This window comes from Argentina anserina, chromosome 1, assembly GCF_933775445.1.
Source record: "Argentina anserina chromosome 1, drPotAnse1.1, whole genome shotgun sequence".
In the NCBI taxonomy this organism is placed as follows: domain Eukaryota; kingdom Viridiplantae; phylum Streptophyta; class Magnoliopsida; order Rosales; family Rosaceae; genus Argentina; species Argentina anserina.
This window is the reverse complement of record NC_065872.1, coordinates 827,463-845,357: the sequence shown is the minus strand read 5'-3', so window position 1 is coordinate 845,357 and position 17,895 is coordinate 827,463. Positions and strand designations below refer to the sequence as shown.

At 38.5% G+C, this 17,895-nt stretch overlaps 3 protein-coding genes across 5 annotated transcripts; 2 read left to right on the top strand and 1 right to left on the bottom strand.

Annotated features, from left to right (window-relative positions):
• Positions 1 to 1,951: 1,951 nt before the first annotated feature.
• Positions 1,952 to 8,138, top strand: LOC126783430 (ubiquitin-like domain-containing protein CIP73). 3 transcript variants are annotated; one of them, XM_050509085.1, is made up of 17 exons: positions 1,952 to 2,127; positions 2,685 to 2,727; positions 2,806 to 2,940; positions 3,050 to 3,167; positions 3,440 to 3,520; positions 3,695 to 3,798; positions 3,884 to 3,955; positions 4,260 to 4,418; positions 4,540 to 4,609; positions 4,708 to 4,877; positions 5,067 to 5,231; positions 5,321 to 5,392; positions 5,483 to 5,612; positions 5,702 to 6,085; positions 6,690 to 7,099; positions 7,242 to 7,322; positions 7,706 to 8,138. In XM_050509085.1, the coding sequence occupies exons 3-17, from the start codon at positions 2,818 to 2,820 to the stop codon at positions 7,712 to 7,714; spliced, it is 2,148 nt and encodes a 715-aa protein (XP_050365042.1). In that variant the 5' UTR covers positions 1,952 to 2,127; positions 2,685 to 2,727; positions 2,806 to 2,817; the 3' UTR covers positions 7,715 to 8,138. The 3 variants fall into 3 exon arrangements, with proteins under 3 accessions (XP_050365042.1, XP_050364964.1, XP_050364892.1); XM_050509007.1 differs by having other exon boundaries at positions 2,653 to 2,727; XM_050508935.1 differs by lacking the exon at positions 2,685 to 2,727.
• Positions 8,139 to 10,231: 2,093 nt separating this feature from the next.
• LOC126805064 (probable protein phosphatase 2C 27) lies at positions 10,232 to 12,676 on the top strand. Its single transcript, XM_050532164.1, has 4 exons — positions 10,232 to 10,649; positions 11,317 to 11,514; positions 11,622 to 11,833; positions 12,115 to 12,676. The coding sequence occupies exons 1-4, from the start codon at positions 10,524 to 10,526 to the stop codon at positions 12,674 to 12,676; spliced, it is 1,098 nt and encodes a 365-aa protein (XP_050388121.1). The 5' UTR covers positions 10,232 to 10,523.
• A 533-nt stretch (positions 12,677 to 13,209) lies between these two features.
• On the bottom strand, positions 13,210 to 15,180 carry LOC126805055 (putative glycerol-3-phosphate transporter 5). Its single transcript, XM_050532153.1, has 2 exons — positions 13,968 to 15,180; positions 13,210 to 13,773 (listed from the first exon to the last, which is right to left on the bottom strand). The coding sequence occupies exons 1-2, from the start codon at positions 14,935 to 14,937 to the stop codon at positions 13,229 to 13,231; spliced, it is 1,515 nt and encodes a 504-aa protein (XP_050388110.1). The 5' UTR covers positions 14,938 to 15,180; the 3' UTR covers positions 13,210 to 13,228.
• Positions 15,181 to 17,895: the final 2,715 nt, after the last annotated feature.

Sequence of the window (17,895 nt, the reverse complement as noted above, 5' to 3'; positions counted from 1 at the left end):
TCATCCGACCCGAAACCAGCCTCCCACAAATCGAAACCAAAATCAACACTTCCTATTTCCACATCTTCAACTTCCACATATTCTTCTCCCTAAAAAATCTTTGAAAACGTTCTCTCAGCACATGCAACTATAACCAATATAGTTAACAAAATTATGTAAGTGATCCAAGCATTTAGATAACAATCATCCATTTGCTTCAAATAGCTCGATCAACGCTTCAACTAATGCTTTTTGTATAGCTCATTTCAATTGTCACAACTCAGATAATATATCACTCACACTAATACCACATTCATCACAATCCTTTTAAAAAAATTCAAGATTCACACAAAAACTCATCAAGTTTTCATTAAAGGAAGACTTCAACTTTACTGACTTAAATAAAAAACAAAAGTCTTCTTCATATTTTTTTAATTGTTCATATCTACTTTGAAGTGAAGAAATAGTTTGATCAATTATATAATAGAAGTTTGCTTACTGAAATACAAATGAGTTGACATTTTTTTTTATAAAACAAATATATATATATATTAGAAGTAAATAACCTTAAATGATTCCAAAGCAAATTGTGTAGCCTCTTCATCATCATTTTCATCCGACTATTTTATTTTTGAGTGGTTCTTTTTTCACGAAATTCAGCTTCAATTCTCATCCCACTCCCAATTTCTTTAGCTTTGATGTTATCATGTTGCAAAGACAACAAACATTTGCACTCGTAGTTATTCAAGGAGATTTCAAGCTATACATTGTCAAAGCTTTTGATCTTCTTGGATTTGGAAATTGTAGAGGGTGTAATTGAAGCTCTATACTATATCTTTATTTATATTAAGCTCTAAGCAATTATGTTTGGTACAACACTCAACCTAGCTAGTTAAGATATGTATCCATTTATCTCGAGTTAAAGAATTCTCTTAAATTATAATTAAGACCTATATAAGAACAAATCGCACACGATAGAAAAATTGGTATGTATACGTCTTTCAAGCTAATGCTCTTACTACTACTTTCTTGAAAATTTATCATCACCACTTAACATTCTTCTGAGACAAAAATACCACTAAAATAACAAAATGCTCCGTCTTCTAAATGGTTAAGTTTGACACTCGAGTATTCACGACACCACATACACAACTAAATCATAATTGCACCCGAGAATTTGATTCTCACTCCCATCACCATCCACATTCCATACTATGCTCAGGCATGGGTTCATCACCCCCCATTTTCTTTGGTAATGGTTCTTTGTTGTGGTTATGGTTACAGTTCTTGGTTCTCTTTCATCCGACACAACTCATTCATGTGTTGGGTTTCGATGGTGGTTTGTATGATGTTGTTTTGTTTGTGGGTTTCCATATAATATGTGTCTTGAAATTAGGATGACGTCGAATTCTACGCTTCGGTTTAGTAAACCTTGCTACTTTATGGCGGCCAATGTTTGCTAGCTTTAGTGGTGGGTGTGGTGAATTTATTAACATAGTTGCTTTTATGTTTTCGGTTATAAGGTCTTTGACCCATAATTTAGTGAGTTGTCGGTTTCCTTTCACTCTTTATAAATTGATCGAGTTTGCAACTTGTGCTCTTTATATTATTATTATTATTATTTCAGTTGCTTGAAGGAATCCCGATTAACCCGCTAGCATAAACAGTTCTTTGGGATTAGTCCCTTTTATAAATTAATCATTAACCAAAAAAATCCATAGTCCATACTAATCAGAATTACTCCATAGTCCCATAGCTGGCATAGCATATATTATCAAACCCAAAAAAACAAAAAGAAATTAACATTTCCTAGGTGTATTGTGGGTCCTTTTTTACTATTCACCTTTCAAAGATTTCAACAGAAAATACACAAAGAAGTAGGCGGTGAAAAAGTTCTAGAATTTTACGGGGCTCGTGACACCACCAATTTATAGTCACGCCAATATTTTTCCCTCCCTGGTTTACTAGTCATCATCATCATCATCATCGTCCTTCATTCCCCACGTAGTGACACACCCCTCGACGACCCACCACCCCCAACGTGGCCGCCGCCGCCGACGTCACAGACGCTTAGACCATTCTCTTCCTCGTAGCTCCACGCCCTAATTCGTCTCTTGGGCTTAAAGCTTTGATCTTTAGACGAACCAGGTGAAGCTTTTTTTCCATGATCGTGGTTATTTTGCCGAATTGGGTTTTTCGTTTTCCGGTTCCGGTTTGGTGGGTGGGTCGGGTTTTCCGGTGGGTTCGGGTCTGGTGATTGGTGGGTGGCTGTCTGATACGAGTTTTGGGGTTAATGATTGCGAAAGTTTGAGTTTTTTTTTTGTGTGGTTTTGTTGGGTCTGAAGAAACCCTAGGATTTCTTGGGGTTGGTGATGTGAGGTTTTGGGGGATTGCATGTTGGGAATTGGGAATTGACTTGGTTCAGTTGAAGTCTTTCTTTTTTGGTTGAGTGATTATTAGTGAGAGATGAGGTTGGTGTTTATGATGAGTAGTTGTGGTGGATTGAAATGTGTTTTTGGGTGTTGTTAATTCACTTAATTGGAACTAGATACAGTGCTGATATACGTTGTGAACTTATGGTTTGGTTGCGATTTCGTGGAGCATAATTGTAGCTTTAGATTTCAAACACATTGTCACTGTGTGCAGCTGTGTTGTGTCTTGCTTGTGTTGCAGACTTGGAATTGAGTTTAGTTTTGTTAGTGCAGAACAGCGAGGAAAGTTTGTTTTTGACTGAAAGTTACGCTTACGGTATGTTATATTATGAGAATCATACACAAGAGAAAAGGAAGTGCAATGATTTTGATTTAAGCTCTTGTCTCGTTGTAGGGATCGAGAAGAATGGGAAGTAATGGTGGTGAATATATGCCGATGAGTGAGCAGATGGATGGGTCTGAACCCACTATTGAGATAAAAATAAAGACATTGGATTCACAAACGTATACTCTCAAAGTGGATAAAGAGGTACACACTCTTTCCTAGTTCCAAAAGAGTTGCATATTTCCCATGAGGACATGCCGGTACTAATTTGTTCCATGAAAGTTTCCTAAATATTTTATTTGCCTGACTGCAGATGCCGGTTCCTATTTTGAAAGAGCAGATTGCCTCTGTTACTGGTGTCCTGTCAGAGCAACAACGGCTAATATGCAGAGGAAAAGTTCTTAAGGATGATCAACTTCTCTCTGCCTACCGTATCCTATTCTTTTGTTGTTTTGATTGGTAGAAGTTAAATTTTTAAGAGCCTGTGCTCTATATCTTCATTCTTCAAGATACATAAAAAGTCTAATATGTCACCAATCAGTTGGGGATACTAACAAAAAATTTGTGGATATTATTTATGCTTAATATGGGTTTAATATCAATTTTTTTAGTCAAGCTCAATTGCTTCTTTCTACTTTAATTAAATTTCACTCACCAAATTTTGATGTGAAACATGTGAAATTGTTTTCTTAACATGATTTAGATGTTGAGGATGGCCACACCTTACATTTGGTTGTCAGACAACCTATTCCTCTGTCATCCGAGGGACTACCAGATCATTCAGGTGAATACAATACATATAATGATGTTCCTTAACTGTTTCTTTAGAGCAAATTTTACCGACCACTTTTTTTTATGTAAGCTTCGGACATGTTAGCAAATCTTTGTTCTCTTTCAGATCTCTTGGTTCAATTATTAATCGTACAACTATTATTTGCATGCTTTGACTTGACTGTAGCAACTGATCCTGCTTCAAGCACAAGCCGTGGTCGATCGAGTGTCTTCATTGAAAGTTTCAGTGTGCCTGTGCAGGGAGATGGAAGTCAACCAGATTTTAGTCGGGCGAGTGCTAAATTAAATAATTCATGTTTCCACATGTTGAATTATATCTAATGATGATAGTTTCCTCATCTCTGTTGGTGTGCAGTTTCTTTCTGCTGTTCTGGGCTCTGTAGGAATTCCAAATATTGCAAGTAGCATTGAAGGGTTTGATGTCACGGTAAACTATCTATAAAATTTTGAATATTTAGAATATAATCCTTATATAACTCAAAGTATGTCTGTTAAGCACCCTTCACTTATTTGGGTGTGGTGGTTGTCACATTAAAAATTCTAGCCATAACTTATTTGTATTGTTTGATGTTGAAAGAATTAAGAAGAAATTGCAATGGCACCTTGAAAATTCCTAAATATCTTGTATATGCACAGATCTATGCTCATATACCACTTTTTGTCAAATTTCATGCACTTATTATTGGTGCTTACATCTTAAATCTGGTGTGTGGATGGTTGATATGCTGCAGGATTCTGGGACACAGAGGCCTGAAAGGACATCAGGTTTAAGCGGTTTGTTTGATCTATCCCAACTTCTTTCTGAGCAAACTACCACAAGGGCTCAACCCGATGGATCAAATGGCACTTTTGGTCACTCAGCAGCATTTTCATTGGGGAATCTGCCACTGGTTAGTTTAAACTTTCAAATATCTTCTGCTATTTAATTTTTATGGCCTGCTTTGATGTTTAGTATATGGATCTGTTTGGAAGAAAATTATTGACTTTCTGCTTTATTGGTGGCCCTTTTAGGTGATTCCTGATTCATTGAATACTTTATCTCGATATTTGAGTCATATAAGGCGCGACTTTCAGGCAATTGGTAAGTAGTCTTCATACAAGATGTTTTTGATAATTTTTGTTTGTTTGTTTCACCTATGTTTCTGGTTTTCTGAAATTGAATTTACTAATCACCAACAGCTAGGGATGGAGCGCACAGTGAAGCCGCTATTCATAGAAATGATGAAAGTGAGAATTCTTCGTCTGGTTCCGGAATAAGACGAGAGGGGATCCCGTCACCTGCATCGTTGGCAGAAGTCATCCGTACTGCTAGACTATTACTCATTGAACAAGCTGGAGAATCTCTACATGTGCGTGCTCAAGTGGAATTGTAAATTTCCATTTATTGTTGCAAGTATATAATTCGGTATTTTAGTATCAATATATTACTGGTAGCTTGATTCTATCTGGTGTTTTCATAAGTTGGTACAAGCTTACAACTCTCTGGATTTATTATGTTAAACGAAAAGACATAGTGATTTCATGTTATATCTTTGCAGCGACTTGCAAGCCAGTTGGAGAATCAAGCAAATGTGACGGATCACTCAGAACGGTTGAGAACCCAAGCCAGTTCATTGAGAACCGGAGCACTGTTTCATAACTTGGGTGCCTGTTTACTTGAACTTGGCCGTACAATGTTGACATTGCAAATGGGCCAAACACCGGTATTTTCTAAATCCATTTTTTTAACTCATTCAATTCCCTTCGACTATTATCTGATCTATGTAACATTTTCGGCTCATCTCTGATACAGTCTGATGCTGTGGTTAATGCTGGGCCTGCAGTTTTCATATCCCCGACTGGTCCTAATCCTATAATGGTTCAGGTATTTTTTCTGCACCTAAATCAGAGTTGCAAATCTCTCTTCTGAAGTTATTCTAGCTGTACTGATTGAGATTGAATGATTCTTGTCCAGCCTCTTCCTTTTCAATCAGGAATGAGTTTAGGTGCCATCCCCATGGGAGCTCTGCAGCCCGGTTCTGGTCTACTTAATGGACTTGGTTCTGGTTTTCATCCAAGGCGGATTGATATACAGATACGAAGAGGTACCTTTTATATATTCCACATTCTGCTTAGTTGTTGTATGATGTTTGCTATATGTCAGTGTGTAAGTATTATTTACTTTCACGATAAGGTTCCCCAGCGGCCACTGCCAATGTCAATCAAGAAGAGCATCACAATCTTCAGCAACCTTTACAAAGAAACTCAGCACCAAGTTCAGGTGGTGAAGGTCCTGTCAATCAAACAGCGCCAAGTGTCTCAGATGGTTTAGCTTTCGCTGGAGATTCAGGTGTAAGGCCAAGGGTAGTGCCAATCAGGGCCGTAGTTGGCAGTCGCTTACCATCAGAGTCTGCTGGTAGTTCATTTGGGTTATACTATCCCTTTCTCGGAAGGTTTCAACATGTAGCTTCTGGAAATATGAATGGGGAGCAAGAGTCACAATCTGGTGATCGTCGTCCTGCCGGTCTTCATACTGATCGGCAATCTTCTGAAAACATTTCAGATCCTGGAAGAGAGGGTAATATTACCCTAACTCCCTGAACGAATGTACCCTGCAATGTACTAGTTGAAGTTAATCATATAATGAGCACATAATATGCAAATACATATGGTAAGCTAAATTGCTTCCCCTGGATTGGTAATGGTGAAATGGAGGCCTGGGATTCTTTGGTTGGAGTACATAATGTATGATTTACTTATACTCAACCAAGAAGAAGATGATGGGAGGCCAAAAGGCAAACGAGTGGAATAGTGAATAATATTATACTGAACTAGTCAAGGAAGTGGAGCTGTAACTTGCCGCACGATCATGTTTCCAAACTCAACCTCGTTATTCCAGATGTGAAATTATGATGTGCATTTGTCATTGGTTTTATTTTATTTTTGATATTTGTTAGATGCTCCGGTTTCATTTTGTTTTACAGGACATGCCTTTAAAATGTTACTGCAAATGGCCTCTTATACTATGTTACGAACCCTGTAATATCAATGTCTTACTCACTGATTCATATTAGCTGTTAGTTCACACAGGAACCAGATTTAGTTTGTTTATCTCTTCTACTGTAGTTAACTAAGACGGTGAAGCTATATGAGTTGTAATACTTATACTGGCTGTCCTGCAGGACCAACTCCCAATATAAGGCAAGCAGATCCCCCTAATGGACGAAGTGTCAGTATCAGCTTTTTATCATCTGGTGGAACCCAAAGTGATCAAGAATCCGAGAGACAGGTCCCAAGCGGTATTTTAAATTTACTACGGGCTCTATTTCCTGGTGGTGAAATTCACGTAGAAGATGGCAGTGTACAAGGAGTGAATTCTAGTACTGTATCAGATCAGGCAAGGACATCTAGTGGTGCCGCTGTTACTTCCGAAGCTGAACCAAGGGTTAGCGAAGAAGGATTCTTTTTGTCTAATTTGCTTCATCAAGTCATGCCCATAATATCTCAAGCAGCAACTAGAGAGCCGGGTCTTGTACCTGCAGAAGCAGAAAACTCTCCTGAGCACACAACGGCCCAGGACTCGTCCACTATGGTATGCATGTTACATCAGCTATCATATTTCCTGGCCTTCTATGCTTCATGTTTCAACACTCTGTGTTTCTAAAATGGAATGTTTGAATGTTACTACGATTAATTAATAGAGAACATGAAGTCATCCTGTATTTGGTTTGCAGGCGGAGAACTCCAATGTTGGGACATCACGTCGACATAGTCAGAGTGATTGTGACGAGCCTCCTAGTTCAAAACGCCAAAAGGTGCTGTCAATGAAAATCTTTTCTATTTATTTATTATTTATTCTCTCTCTGTTCAATGATGCTTCTAAGGTTTGCAACTTGCCATATGCTACAGTCTTAGTGTCTTTACTCGAATAAAAGCATCTCACAATTTAAAGTCAATAGTGGAAGCATACAGCACACAACTGGTGTAGATCTAAGCTACGGCTTCTTAAGGAGTGACAAGACTGATAATGTCTCATAGTCAAGAACTCAAGAAGTACTACAATTCAAGAGTGAATATTATCCTTTTTGGGAACAACATTTTTAGAATGCAGCATTAGGAAATATGTATTGGCAATATTGTTGAAGTTCAAGAGTTTCTCTTGGTTTTGTGAACTTACGATATGGCCTTTGAAATGCAGAAGGAGTAGGTTATCTTGTTTGAGCAGCTATCCATGGTCGTGAAAAGTGATCAGATGTCTTGAGTTAGAATCAATCGTGTGCTTGTGCTGCTGGCATAAGGCGGCATTACTCATTGTGTCAATATCAATCTTTTTTCTCATCTCAAGGGAGACTAAAATTTCTTTTGAGTTATGGATTTGCTCTCGGGGACATGATTCTGAAGATATATAAATATGAGAGTTATTTGACTTGAAATTATTAGTCTGAATATCATCGTCGGTAATTCATGTGCTGTTTTGAATTATCTTGTATATCTTCTATAGTAGATCAGCAGATGGAAATGAGAACCATACCCGGCTGAGTCAGTTTACAGACATTGTCAATATTTGCTTGAAACATTTTAAAGATCGATTTTATGATTTATGAATAGATTAGTTTTCGACCTATAATAAAGTATTACATATTTACTCTCAATACCTCAGATTAGTTTTCGACCTATAAAAGATCATCTGGTATCAATGCTATCAATTTAGTCTCTGAACTAAGATCTCATGCTTCATCTAATTTTTTTACCAATCTTGATCTAAAATGATTCTTTCCTGCTTGAAATTGTGTGATGTAATGTCAATTTGCCATTGAGGCAACCTTGCTATTAACTTAACGGGGTCGAACCAACTTTTTTTTTTATTGCTTCTGGCAAGACTTTATTTCATATGTACAGCTTGAAATGATGGATTCTTTGAAAAGAAGTGCTTTGAAGTTGGAGAAAAAACATAAGATGGGAATTACTGACGGCCGGTACAATTGAGCTCCAAGAATACGAATCCAGATATTTTCCAGGAAAAGCTTATTTGTATCAAACTGTGATACTATTTGGTTTTATATCAAATTGGCAAAACAGGACGATGGTGATTGATAACCATCTACTTAAGAATGCAAGCTTCATGAAAAACGTGCGAGCAAGGCAATCCTCAATCATCCATACCCACACAGGATCTCTTCCATCACTTCATCATCATCTTGATGAAAAATCTTCATCCCATCTTTCGTTGTACATCATTGAGGAGCAAGAAAAATGGGGTTCCTCTTGAAGCTCCGGCCACTTAATTTGGCTCTTTGGCCAGTGTCACAGATTATATGTATCATTATTGTTTTGGGATATCAGTCATTGCCTGAAACAGACAAACTGTTACTGCTAGACTCAACTCTACGTTCCCAACTATTCTAAAATCTCATTCAAAAGTTCCCATCATAATTGACACCTTCATACTATCAAATCATTCACTTCTAACCAGAAATGATAGTTGTTTGAAACTTTTGGGCCACGTATGAGTCTCACTTGTGTGTTGTGTCATCTGCAAGATGAAGATTCTCCTTCAACCAATACGGTAACAAACCAAGGATAGTACCCCAGACAGCACAGTTCGTCTCCGTGGCTTGACTTAGAAGCACTGAAGCAGAAAGTTCTTCTGAATATGACAGCAAAGAATCACAGCTAAAAGTAAATTCCATTTATTCACTGTGTTCACATTGGCAGAAGAATTTTACCCAAATCTGTAGGTAAAGCATTATTGGACCGAAGACCTTTCAAATGAGCAATAGGCATAACAATGGTGTAGATGAAATTACCCAAAAGTGCAAATTATCACCGCACTTAGTGAACAAGGAGCAGTATTTCATATAAGATGAGGAGAAGATAATTGCTGGAGATGTTTCAATTTATTATTATGAAAAAGTTGAGAGCATAATTAGGATGGGGAAGAGAAAAAAAAAATCTCAAAGTCATTATCTTGCATGATCACTTTCACATTGAACATGCCTTTCCATTCACTTTTAAACTTTTTAGGAGGCAATTATTGTTGATTAAATAAAACAAAGTTTCATCAATTGTGTTTGAAGTTTTTGAAGTTTCAACCTATTAGGTTTGATACCAATTATGAATCAAAGACATATTGGACAGTAACTAAAGAGCAGAGGGTTTAGGGTCTCCTTTGTAGTTATATCTAAATTTGCATTAAAACATAAACAAGTAAATTGCAAATAGAAATTAATTACACAAATCAACACTTAAAAATGATTCTTGTGTATGATGTGAAAGCCAATGAGACAAAGCACAGTATATAATTTTAGAAAAATATATCTTTAAAGAATATCTTGACCATATCCTTATGCTGTTAATTTTTCCACAGCTGCAGTTTTTTCTTTTTAAACTATAATTTTCTACTATGCATAACATTTTCCTTTACATTTCTATGTAAATATCACACAGCCTAACCACAAATGGCCTAAATCCTCTGATATGATTATTGGTTGTAGCACTAAGATTACCCTATGGTTTTAGTGGTTAGGATATTTCAAAAAGTGGAACCCTTTTTGGTGATGTTAGTTGGTGATCTTAGTCAAACACAACATCGATATTAAACAACACCAAAACTTGGCATCTTCACCTCCTCTAGATTATTGAGAACAGGAAATACTGAAATAGGCAAGAAAATACAGTCCCCTGTTTTAGCTTACCTCACCTGTAAGCAAGATCAAGACCAAAAAAATGTTTTTTTTTTGCAGTAGAATAATAATATCATAGAACACAACAAACTGATTTTCAGCCACATTTTCCCAGAAAATTCTGGAATTTACATTCTTTCTATCTCATAAATACTACTAGTCTAAAACAGAGGCCCCCATTTCCCACTCACATATTCCCAGAATCTTCTTCTCTCCACAAGTTTATATTTTCTCTGTTTCTCTCTGTTTTTACTATTTGATTCCCTCAACAACTTTGCTGAAAATTCAAGCACTGAGAATAGCACCGCCATTATAATCACAAAGCACAAAGGCATGTGTTTGAATGGTGCAGAGATGGGAAACATGGAGGAGAACAACAACAGGCAGAAGGGTAATTTGGACAGGGAATCTATGGTGATGAACTCTGATAATCAGAGCAGCGTGTTGGATTCGTTTCAGGTGAGATTTCAATCATTGTGTTCTTTGATGGCTTAGCTTTGTTGGGTTGTCAAGTTTGGAACCTTTTAGGATACATTTGGTTAAAATTGAGTTCTGGGATTTGGTTTCTTATTTTGTTTGTGATTGATATGACTGGGGACTCTGAACTTACCGTAGTGATTGGTATTTACTGTATTTACTGTACTTGCTTTTCAGTTCATTTTGGATCACCGGAATTATTTTCACATGTTGAAACCTGTTAAAGACCAACCTCTTTATTTAGCTGCAATGTAATTACCCTTGATTGAAAACTTGGAAGGTGAACTTTTACCAATTATATAAACAAAGTCTGTTTATTTATTGAGGTTATTAGTCTTCTGTGGGAGAGTTTCTATACTTTTCTGCTTCGATTTTCAATTTATCTGAAGTAAGTATACAGAACAAGGAAAAAGAGAAGGATTGATGGTTCATAATGTCTTTCTTGTTTTAGCATTCATTTCCATCCTTGTTTGGAAATCCTGATGTTGTTGATGGTTATGTGCTAATTAGAGTTTGTTCTTTAAGCCGAGGTTTTTTTTTTGTTGGTTCAGAAGTTAGATATTAGTTAGAGAAATTTTGAGTTCCCAAAATTGATTGTGCTTGACAGTCTCAATGTCTCATTCAAGTATTATTTTTGTTGATCTTTCAGCTTGAAAGCATTTCTGAGGATTCAGTAGTTGTAGACCAAAAGCAAAACATGTTACAATTTGTCCCTGCCCTTCGGTCAGGAGAGTGGTCTGATATAGGAGGTCGGCCACACATGGAAGATACTCATATATGCATTGGTAACTTGGCTAAGAAGTTTGGTTATAATGTGCTCAATGACGAAGCAATCTCCTTCTATGGTGTAAGTTCACTTAACTTCTGTTTACAACCATTCACGGTATGTTATTGCTTCTGTAGCTTTCCATTCTGAGTCTTGGTTTAAATTGCAACACCAATTTGAACAAACAGGTATTTGATGGTCATGGGGGAAAGGATGCAGCACAACTTGTTCGTGACAACTTGCCACGAGTCATTGTTGAGGATTCTGACTTTCCCTTAGAGCTTGAAAAGGTAATAACAAGGTCATTTGTCGAGACAGATGCTGCATTCGCAAAAACTTGCTCTGTTCGGTCTTCTCTTGCTTCTGGCACAACTGCACTCACTGCAATGATATTTGGAAGGTAAAGAAACTTTTTTTCCAGTGTCATTTACATCATGTCGTTTTACAAGCAATATATTGAAAAATCTGCAAGTCATGGCCCTTTTTGAATAAAGTAAAAGGAAGTAACCAGTCCATTAATGTGGTGTTACATTGGAATTGAATTACATTATAATAAATCTAATCGTAGTTGGCCCTTGCTCATATTTAAGCTCTTGACACTGCTTAATTTGTATTCATCGTATCTCTTGTTAGGACAGTACAGTTTGCTTGTTCCTTCTTAAAGCATTAAATTTTGGGCAGGTCTTTGCTTGTGGCAAATGCCGGAGATTGCAGGGCTATACTATCACGGAATGGAGCAGCTATAGAAATGTCAAAAGATCATAGACCCGGCTGCGCAAAGGAAAGAGTGCGTATTGAGTCTTTGGGTGGATATGTTGATGATGGTTACCTGAATGGCCAGTTAGGTGTTACCCGCGCACTAGGTGATTGGCATATTGAAGGGTTGAAGGATAAGGGTGAAAGGGGAGGACCCTTGAGTGCTGAGCCGGAACTTAAATTGACAACACTGACCAAGGATGATGAGTTTTTAATCATTGGTAGTGATGGAATATGGGATGTGTTCACCAACCAAAATGCTGTAGACTTTGCTCGGAGGAAACTCCAAGAGCACAATGATGTGAAGCTGTGTTGCAAGCAAATAGTTGAGGAGGCAATAAAAAGAGGTGCAACTGACAATTTGACGCTTGTTATGGTGAGTTTTCACTTGGAGCCGCCTCCACATGCAGTGGTAGAAAGGCCTAGAGTCACACGTAGTATTTCTGCTGAGGGACTACAAAATCTTCAATTCTTCTTGGATCAATAGTCACTAGTGTGTTTCAATTGTTGATGTTTCTGGTGATGGACAAAGATTACAATTGATCAATAACAAGTTCGGCTCCTGCGTATATATTTCCAGAAAGGGGACTGTCGTCTTCCTTTATATCTGGTGGTTCAGTTGGTTCTACAGCAGATGAGAAGAACACAGAAGACATTCATATTACCAAGCTTTGGGATAACAATTTGTATACTGATAGAACCTAATGGAGATCACAGTTTGAGGGAAGAAATTGCATTGCATATGAGGTGGCTAAGGCAATTCTCTGTTGCTTAAGAATGATTCTATAACTGTACTTCTAGCTTTTGGATCATGTATATACTCTTCTTTTTTTCTTTCCAAACATTTGGTTGTATTCCCTCTTTCTTTTCTCAACCATTTTATCAGGAGCACAAAAAGATTCATCACTGATACCCTGATTCAACAAATACACAAGTTTATTACTTTCGTAATCATTGTATCTATTCTATGCTATACCTTAACCATACAAAAATCGGTGTCTATTACTTTTCAATCAGTGTCTATGCTATTTGATCTTAATCACTGTGTATCTATGCTATGCCAAAACCATGTTCTCCCACTCAACTTCTCTTTAATCTCAATTCTAGCAATGCGTATCAAAAACAAAGTGGCACAAACAATAGCAAGAATTAGCATCAAGAAGACACTGTTCCATCCCCTTGTTGATATATAGCCAGCCAAGAGTGGACCGAGAGCTGCTCCAACAGACCCCGTACCATCTATGATTGCAGTTACAGTAGCCAAGGCACGAGAATTGCCTCTGATTAATGTCTGAGTGCCGAGATCAGCAGCAACAGCTGTTGTGATGAGTGCATATGGACCATTCACCAGCAATCCGGCAAGAAACATCAGAATAATGTTGGCAGCCATAGATAAGCTTCCATATGCCCGGTAGAGAACAAGGGATGGAACTGAAAGTATCAAAAATGCAATCGATGTAACAGCACGAGCTTCAAGCATATCTGATATCAATCCTGCTAAAATTCCACCAAATACTCCTCCAATATCAAATATTGTTGAAAGGTTTCCAGCAGTTTTGTGTGACAATTGCACCCCAGCAACAGCTACAAGGTAAAACAGAAGTTGAGATTAAATTGAGAAGTTAATAATAACACCTAGCTACAATACCTATGACTAAATTCAGCATTGTCTACAACACCTGCATCTCTCTTTGAGGGTAACTATTTCTGATCCAAAACCCAGGCACCGCCAAACCAATTGAATTTATCATACAAAAGCACTTGAGTCAATGAATTACCTGTGTTCCTTATGTAGAATGGTAACCAGTACAGGAAAGTGTAAGACACCAGCTTCGAAAAGAAGAGGCAGAATGCAAATGGTGCAACCCCCGGTAACCTCCACGCCTCCAAAAACCCAATCGCAGTCAAAGTTTCAGTACCAACACCAACATTACCTTCTACATTTTCTCCTCTAAGTAGTCCAGCTTCTTCTGACTCCACTTTCACCACATTTCCCACACCATCAACCTCCCCATTCATCTCAACCTCTCCCTTCCCCAGCGACTCAAACCCCAAGTCCTCCGGCCTCACAGGTAGAAACAAAAACACCAAACCCCCAACCAAAATCACCAAAACTCCAGGCACAACAAACGACCAACCCCATCCGAATTCCAAAACCCCGGAAGCAATAACCGATCCCACAATGTTCCCAACCGAAGTATGTGAACTCCACACCCCCATTATCAACCCCCTCTTGGTCTTCCCAAACCAATTCCCCACAACTGCCACAACACAAGGCCACCCTATTGACTGAAACAACCCACACACAACTTGCACAAACACAAAGTACCACAACATATGCACATTACACCAATAACCTAACCCAAAAACACAAGTCATAACTCCACTCCCCAACATACCATAAGCAAGAAACAACCTCAAATCAATCCTATCACCAACATGCCCTGCAAAATACATTCCAATAGAATATGCAGACAGAAATGCAAGATCAAGTTCTCCAAGCCTATGGGTGCCCTGAGGCCCATCAAAGGGGGCCCAACCGGCGTCGAAAGAGCTCGAATTGGACTGCAGTTTGGGCCCAAGAACACTCTTGACAATGCTGGGGGGCTTTCTGGAGGCGTGGAAGGAAGCATAGGCGATGAAGGTGATGATCAGGACTGAGATTTGGTGGAAAGATTGGGTTTTGTTTGGGGGTTTTAGGGTTGGGAAGAAATTAAGAGCTGGGGCTAGTTGGGTTTTGGATTCCATGCTCAATTTGAGATAAAGGTGTAAACTTTAAGAACAGAGAAAGATGGTGGATCATAAAAGTTGAGTTGTAAAGGAGTAAAAGAATGTGCAAGGAGCTCAAATTGTACCTGAATTGATGAACCCAGTTGTTGGTTGTGGCAGGGGAGATGAAAAGGATGAATCTTTGATTAGGGTTTTGGATCTGTAATGAAGAAGAAGAAGGCCACCAGATTCAAAGAAAATGAGGGCCTTCCTGGTGAAGGGTGAAATGTCTGTGAAGCAAAGGTAATAAATAATTATAAGGGAAATAAAAATTATTTTCGATACCAAAAAAAAGAATTGGAGGGAAAGGAAGTTGGGCCTTTATTGATGTGGAACCTAATGCATGGGATGCGCCATCTCATGCTCATTTGAGTTGGAACTTCGAAGTGATATATCGATCTATAACTTAGCTGATTGCATTATATTGATTCTAAAAGGGAGAATTTCATGACTGAGATATCGACCATAGTTCATATCTATACTCACATAAGTGGTTATGACTTAAAAACTATCTAAATCATATATATATATATATATATATATATATATACTATCTAGAGATTTAAGATCATGATTTAAGATGCCTTGTGAAAAAAACTTGGATGATTTTCAACTTTTCCTTATGAAAGGTACTAAGAGTAAACATAGAGTAACATAACTGCAGGGGAAAGTTATTGTATAAATTGTCGTTTGAAATACAACGTCTTTCGATATCTCCAGGCTATCCTATTCATACGATCTACGACTTGCTTCCCAACGCTGGTCTTCTGGCCGGACATCGTTTGATGCTTAATTAGGATAGCCGAAGGTCTCTTATGCGATTTGAATTTTATAAATGACCAAGGGTTCCTGTTTCTTATGTTCTTGGTCATTTTATTGCCTTTGTAGCTGCATGCACTGTTAAATTAGTTAAATTAAAGCCTAAGAGACAAATCAAATACGCAATACGTGGGTTTTATTACACGTTCATACACAATTATTACAGACTTGAAACACAAGATCGAATCCCCTAGCTCCATTAGCTAGGATCTCATCAACCCAACTAGGAAAATGACAAACACAACCGATTCCACAAAGTCCCATGCATGAAGAGACTTATTCAGCTAGGTAGTACACCGTGCATAAGAAGTTCGTAGTCAGCTAATTAACACAAACGATAACACAAACAGCTCCATGATCAGTGACCACCGTGTCCTCCTCCTCCTCCTCCGCCACCGTGACCTCCTCCACCTCCACCGTGACCTCCTCCACCTCCACCATGACCTCCTCCACCTCCATGTCCTCCGCCTCCACCACCGTGACCGCCTGGTCCTCCTTGTCCACCTCCTCCATGGCCGTGATCACCTGGACCTCCGTGGCCGCCTCCTCCTGGTCCTCCGTGACCGCCTCCTCCTCCCGGTCCTCCGTGGCCTCCCCCTCCCGGTCCTCCGTGACCTCCCCCACCCGGTCCTCCGTGACCTGGACCGCCGTGATGATCACCGTGATGCATCTTCGGATCCTTGCTGAGACTCGCTTGTATATATAAAAAGAGAAGTTGTTCTTGATGTGGCGAACTGTTGAAGATTTCAAGCTAGTGGGAGTTGTATTTATAGGAGAATGGTGTCGGTAAAGGACTAAAGGGCTATAAACTAAAAAGATATTGTGATATTATCTTCAGAATGACACATGCTTCATTGTAATAGACTAATCGGTGCCACATAATATCTTAGCATATCCATATAAGGATAAACTTATTTTATCTTATTTTGGCAGAATGGTAGCTCGATTCAGTCGACTGGGATAATTGAATAGCTTTCGTTGCAGCAACTCCTGCTAGCATGCTTGTTAATCGTGCACTGTGTTTTTTTTTTTTTTTTTCGGTTCTGAATTTTCGTGTGGTGATGCTTCATTCATTATGAGAACCACAAGATCATAACGTAGTGCGTTCTTGAACTAGCGCAGTATGGAACTTTAACTTTCTCTTCATCTTTTCGGGACAGAGGCACAGAGCAACTTTAACTTTGCTAGATCACCAAACCAGCCGGTCGCTGCAAGGCTGCAATTGTGAATAATTGAACATTGATCATTGATGCTCGTCTTCGTCCATGTTGGAGCCATGCGTTTTCGGATATGAGGATTTGCCAGAAAACGACTTACAATAAACAGATCGAAGCTCGATCACAAATTGATTAAGAAATGAATAAATCTGTGGACATTTTACAGAATAGCACATACTCAAAGCCTACTTTAATCTTGCTCTAGCTTTTTCTTTCCATTTTTCTTTTTGAACTCTCATTCTGATTCACATATGGATCTACTTAATTAAGGCTAACTAGCGAATATGATCCGGGTCCGTATGAAACTATGAATAGAGAGAATTTGTCTTCGTTTTCAGTTTCATCTAATCCATGCCAGCTCTCTAGCTTTGATCGAGTTTGAACAAATTAACCTCTTGTAAGGATTTAGATGGATGTTTGCATACATTAATTATGTTAAGAGCAAATGAAACTACGTACATACGTAATGGCTGATGAATAAAAATATACACAAGCTGAAGATACATAGAAACCATAATTCCACAGAGCTGATACTCTTCTTATATATATATATATATATATATATATATATTACATAGGCGTCATATGGTGGTCGATCATTAGTTCGTTACATATATAAGTAATGCTTGACAGATCGATGAAGCAAATACAATAAACCCAGCAACTAGAAGTACTAGAAGCTAGCTAGATCACAATATTACAAGCACACGTAGACGTATAGATCATAACTTGTTGACTAGCTTGATGGCCTCCTGCGTATAGTTTATTCATGGGTGGTGGTGATCATGATGAGGAGGGCCGCCGTGCGGGGGTGCATGGGGTCCTGGCGGAGGTGCATGAGGCCCTGGAGGAGGAGGTGCATGAGGACCTGGAGGAGGAGGAGCATGGCCATGGGGCGGAG

What these genes read in the sequence shown, in the direction of transcription:
- LOC126805055 (XM_050532153.1), bottom strand. Translation starts at nt 14,937, where the DNA reads ATGGAATCCAAAACCCAACTAGCCCCAGCTCTTAATTTCTTCCCAACC. An exon ending in ATTCTACATAAGGAACACAG is followed by an intron (nt 13,774 to 13,967) that starts GTAATTCATTGA and finishes TTTACCTTGTAG; the next exon opens with CTGTTGCTGGGGTGCAATTG.
- LOC126783430 (XM_050508935.1), top strand. Translation starts at nt 2,818, where the DNA reads ATGGGAAGTAATGGTGGTGAATATATGCCGATGAGTGAGCAGATGGAT. An exon ending in CTCTCAAAGTGGATAAAGAG is followed by an intron (nt 2,941 to 3,049) that starts GTACACACTCTT and finishes GCCTGACTGCAG; the next exon opens with ATGCCGGTTCCTATTTTGAA. An exon ending in AAGCTGGAGAATCTCTACAT is followed by an intron (nt 4,878 to 5,066) that starts GTGCGTGCTCAA and finishes ATATCTTTGCAG; the next exon opens with CGACTTGCAAGCCAGTTGGA.
- LOC126805064 (XM_050532164.1), top strand. Translation starts at nt 10,524, where the DNA reads ATGTGTTTGAATGGTGCAGAGATGGGAAACATGGAGGAGAACAACAAC. An exon ending in GCGTGTTGGATTCGTTTCAG is followed by an intron (nt 10,650 to 11,316) that starts GTGAGATTTCAA and finishes TTGATCTTTCAG; the next exon opens with CTTGAAAGCATTTCTGAGGA. An exon ending in ACTGCAATGATATTTGGAAG is followed by an intron (nt 11,834 to 12,114) that starts GTAAAGAAACTT and finishes AATTTTGGGCAG; the next exon opens with GTCTTTGCTTGTGGCAAATG.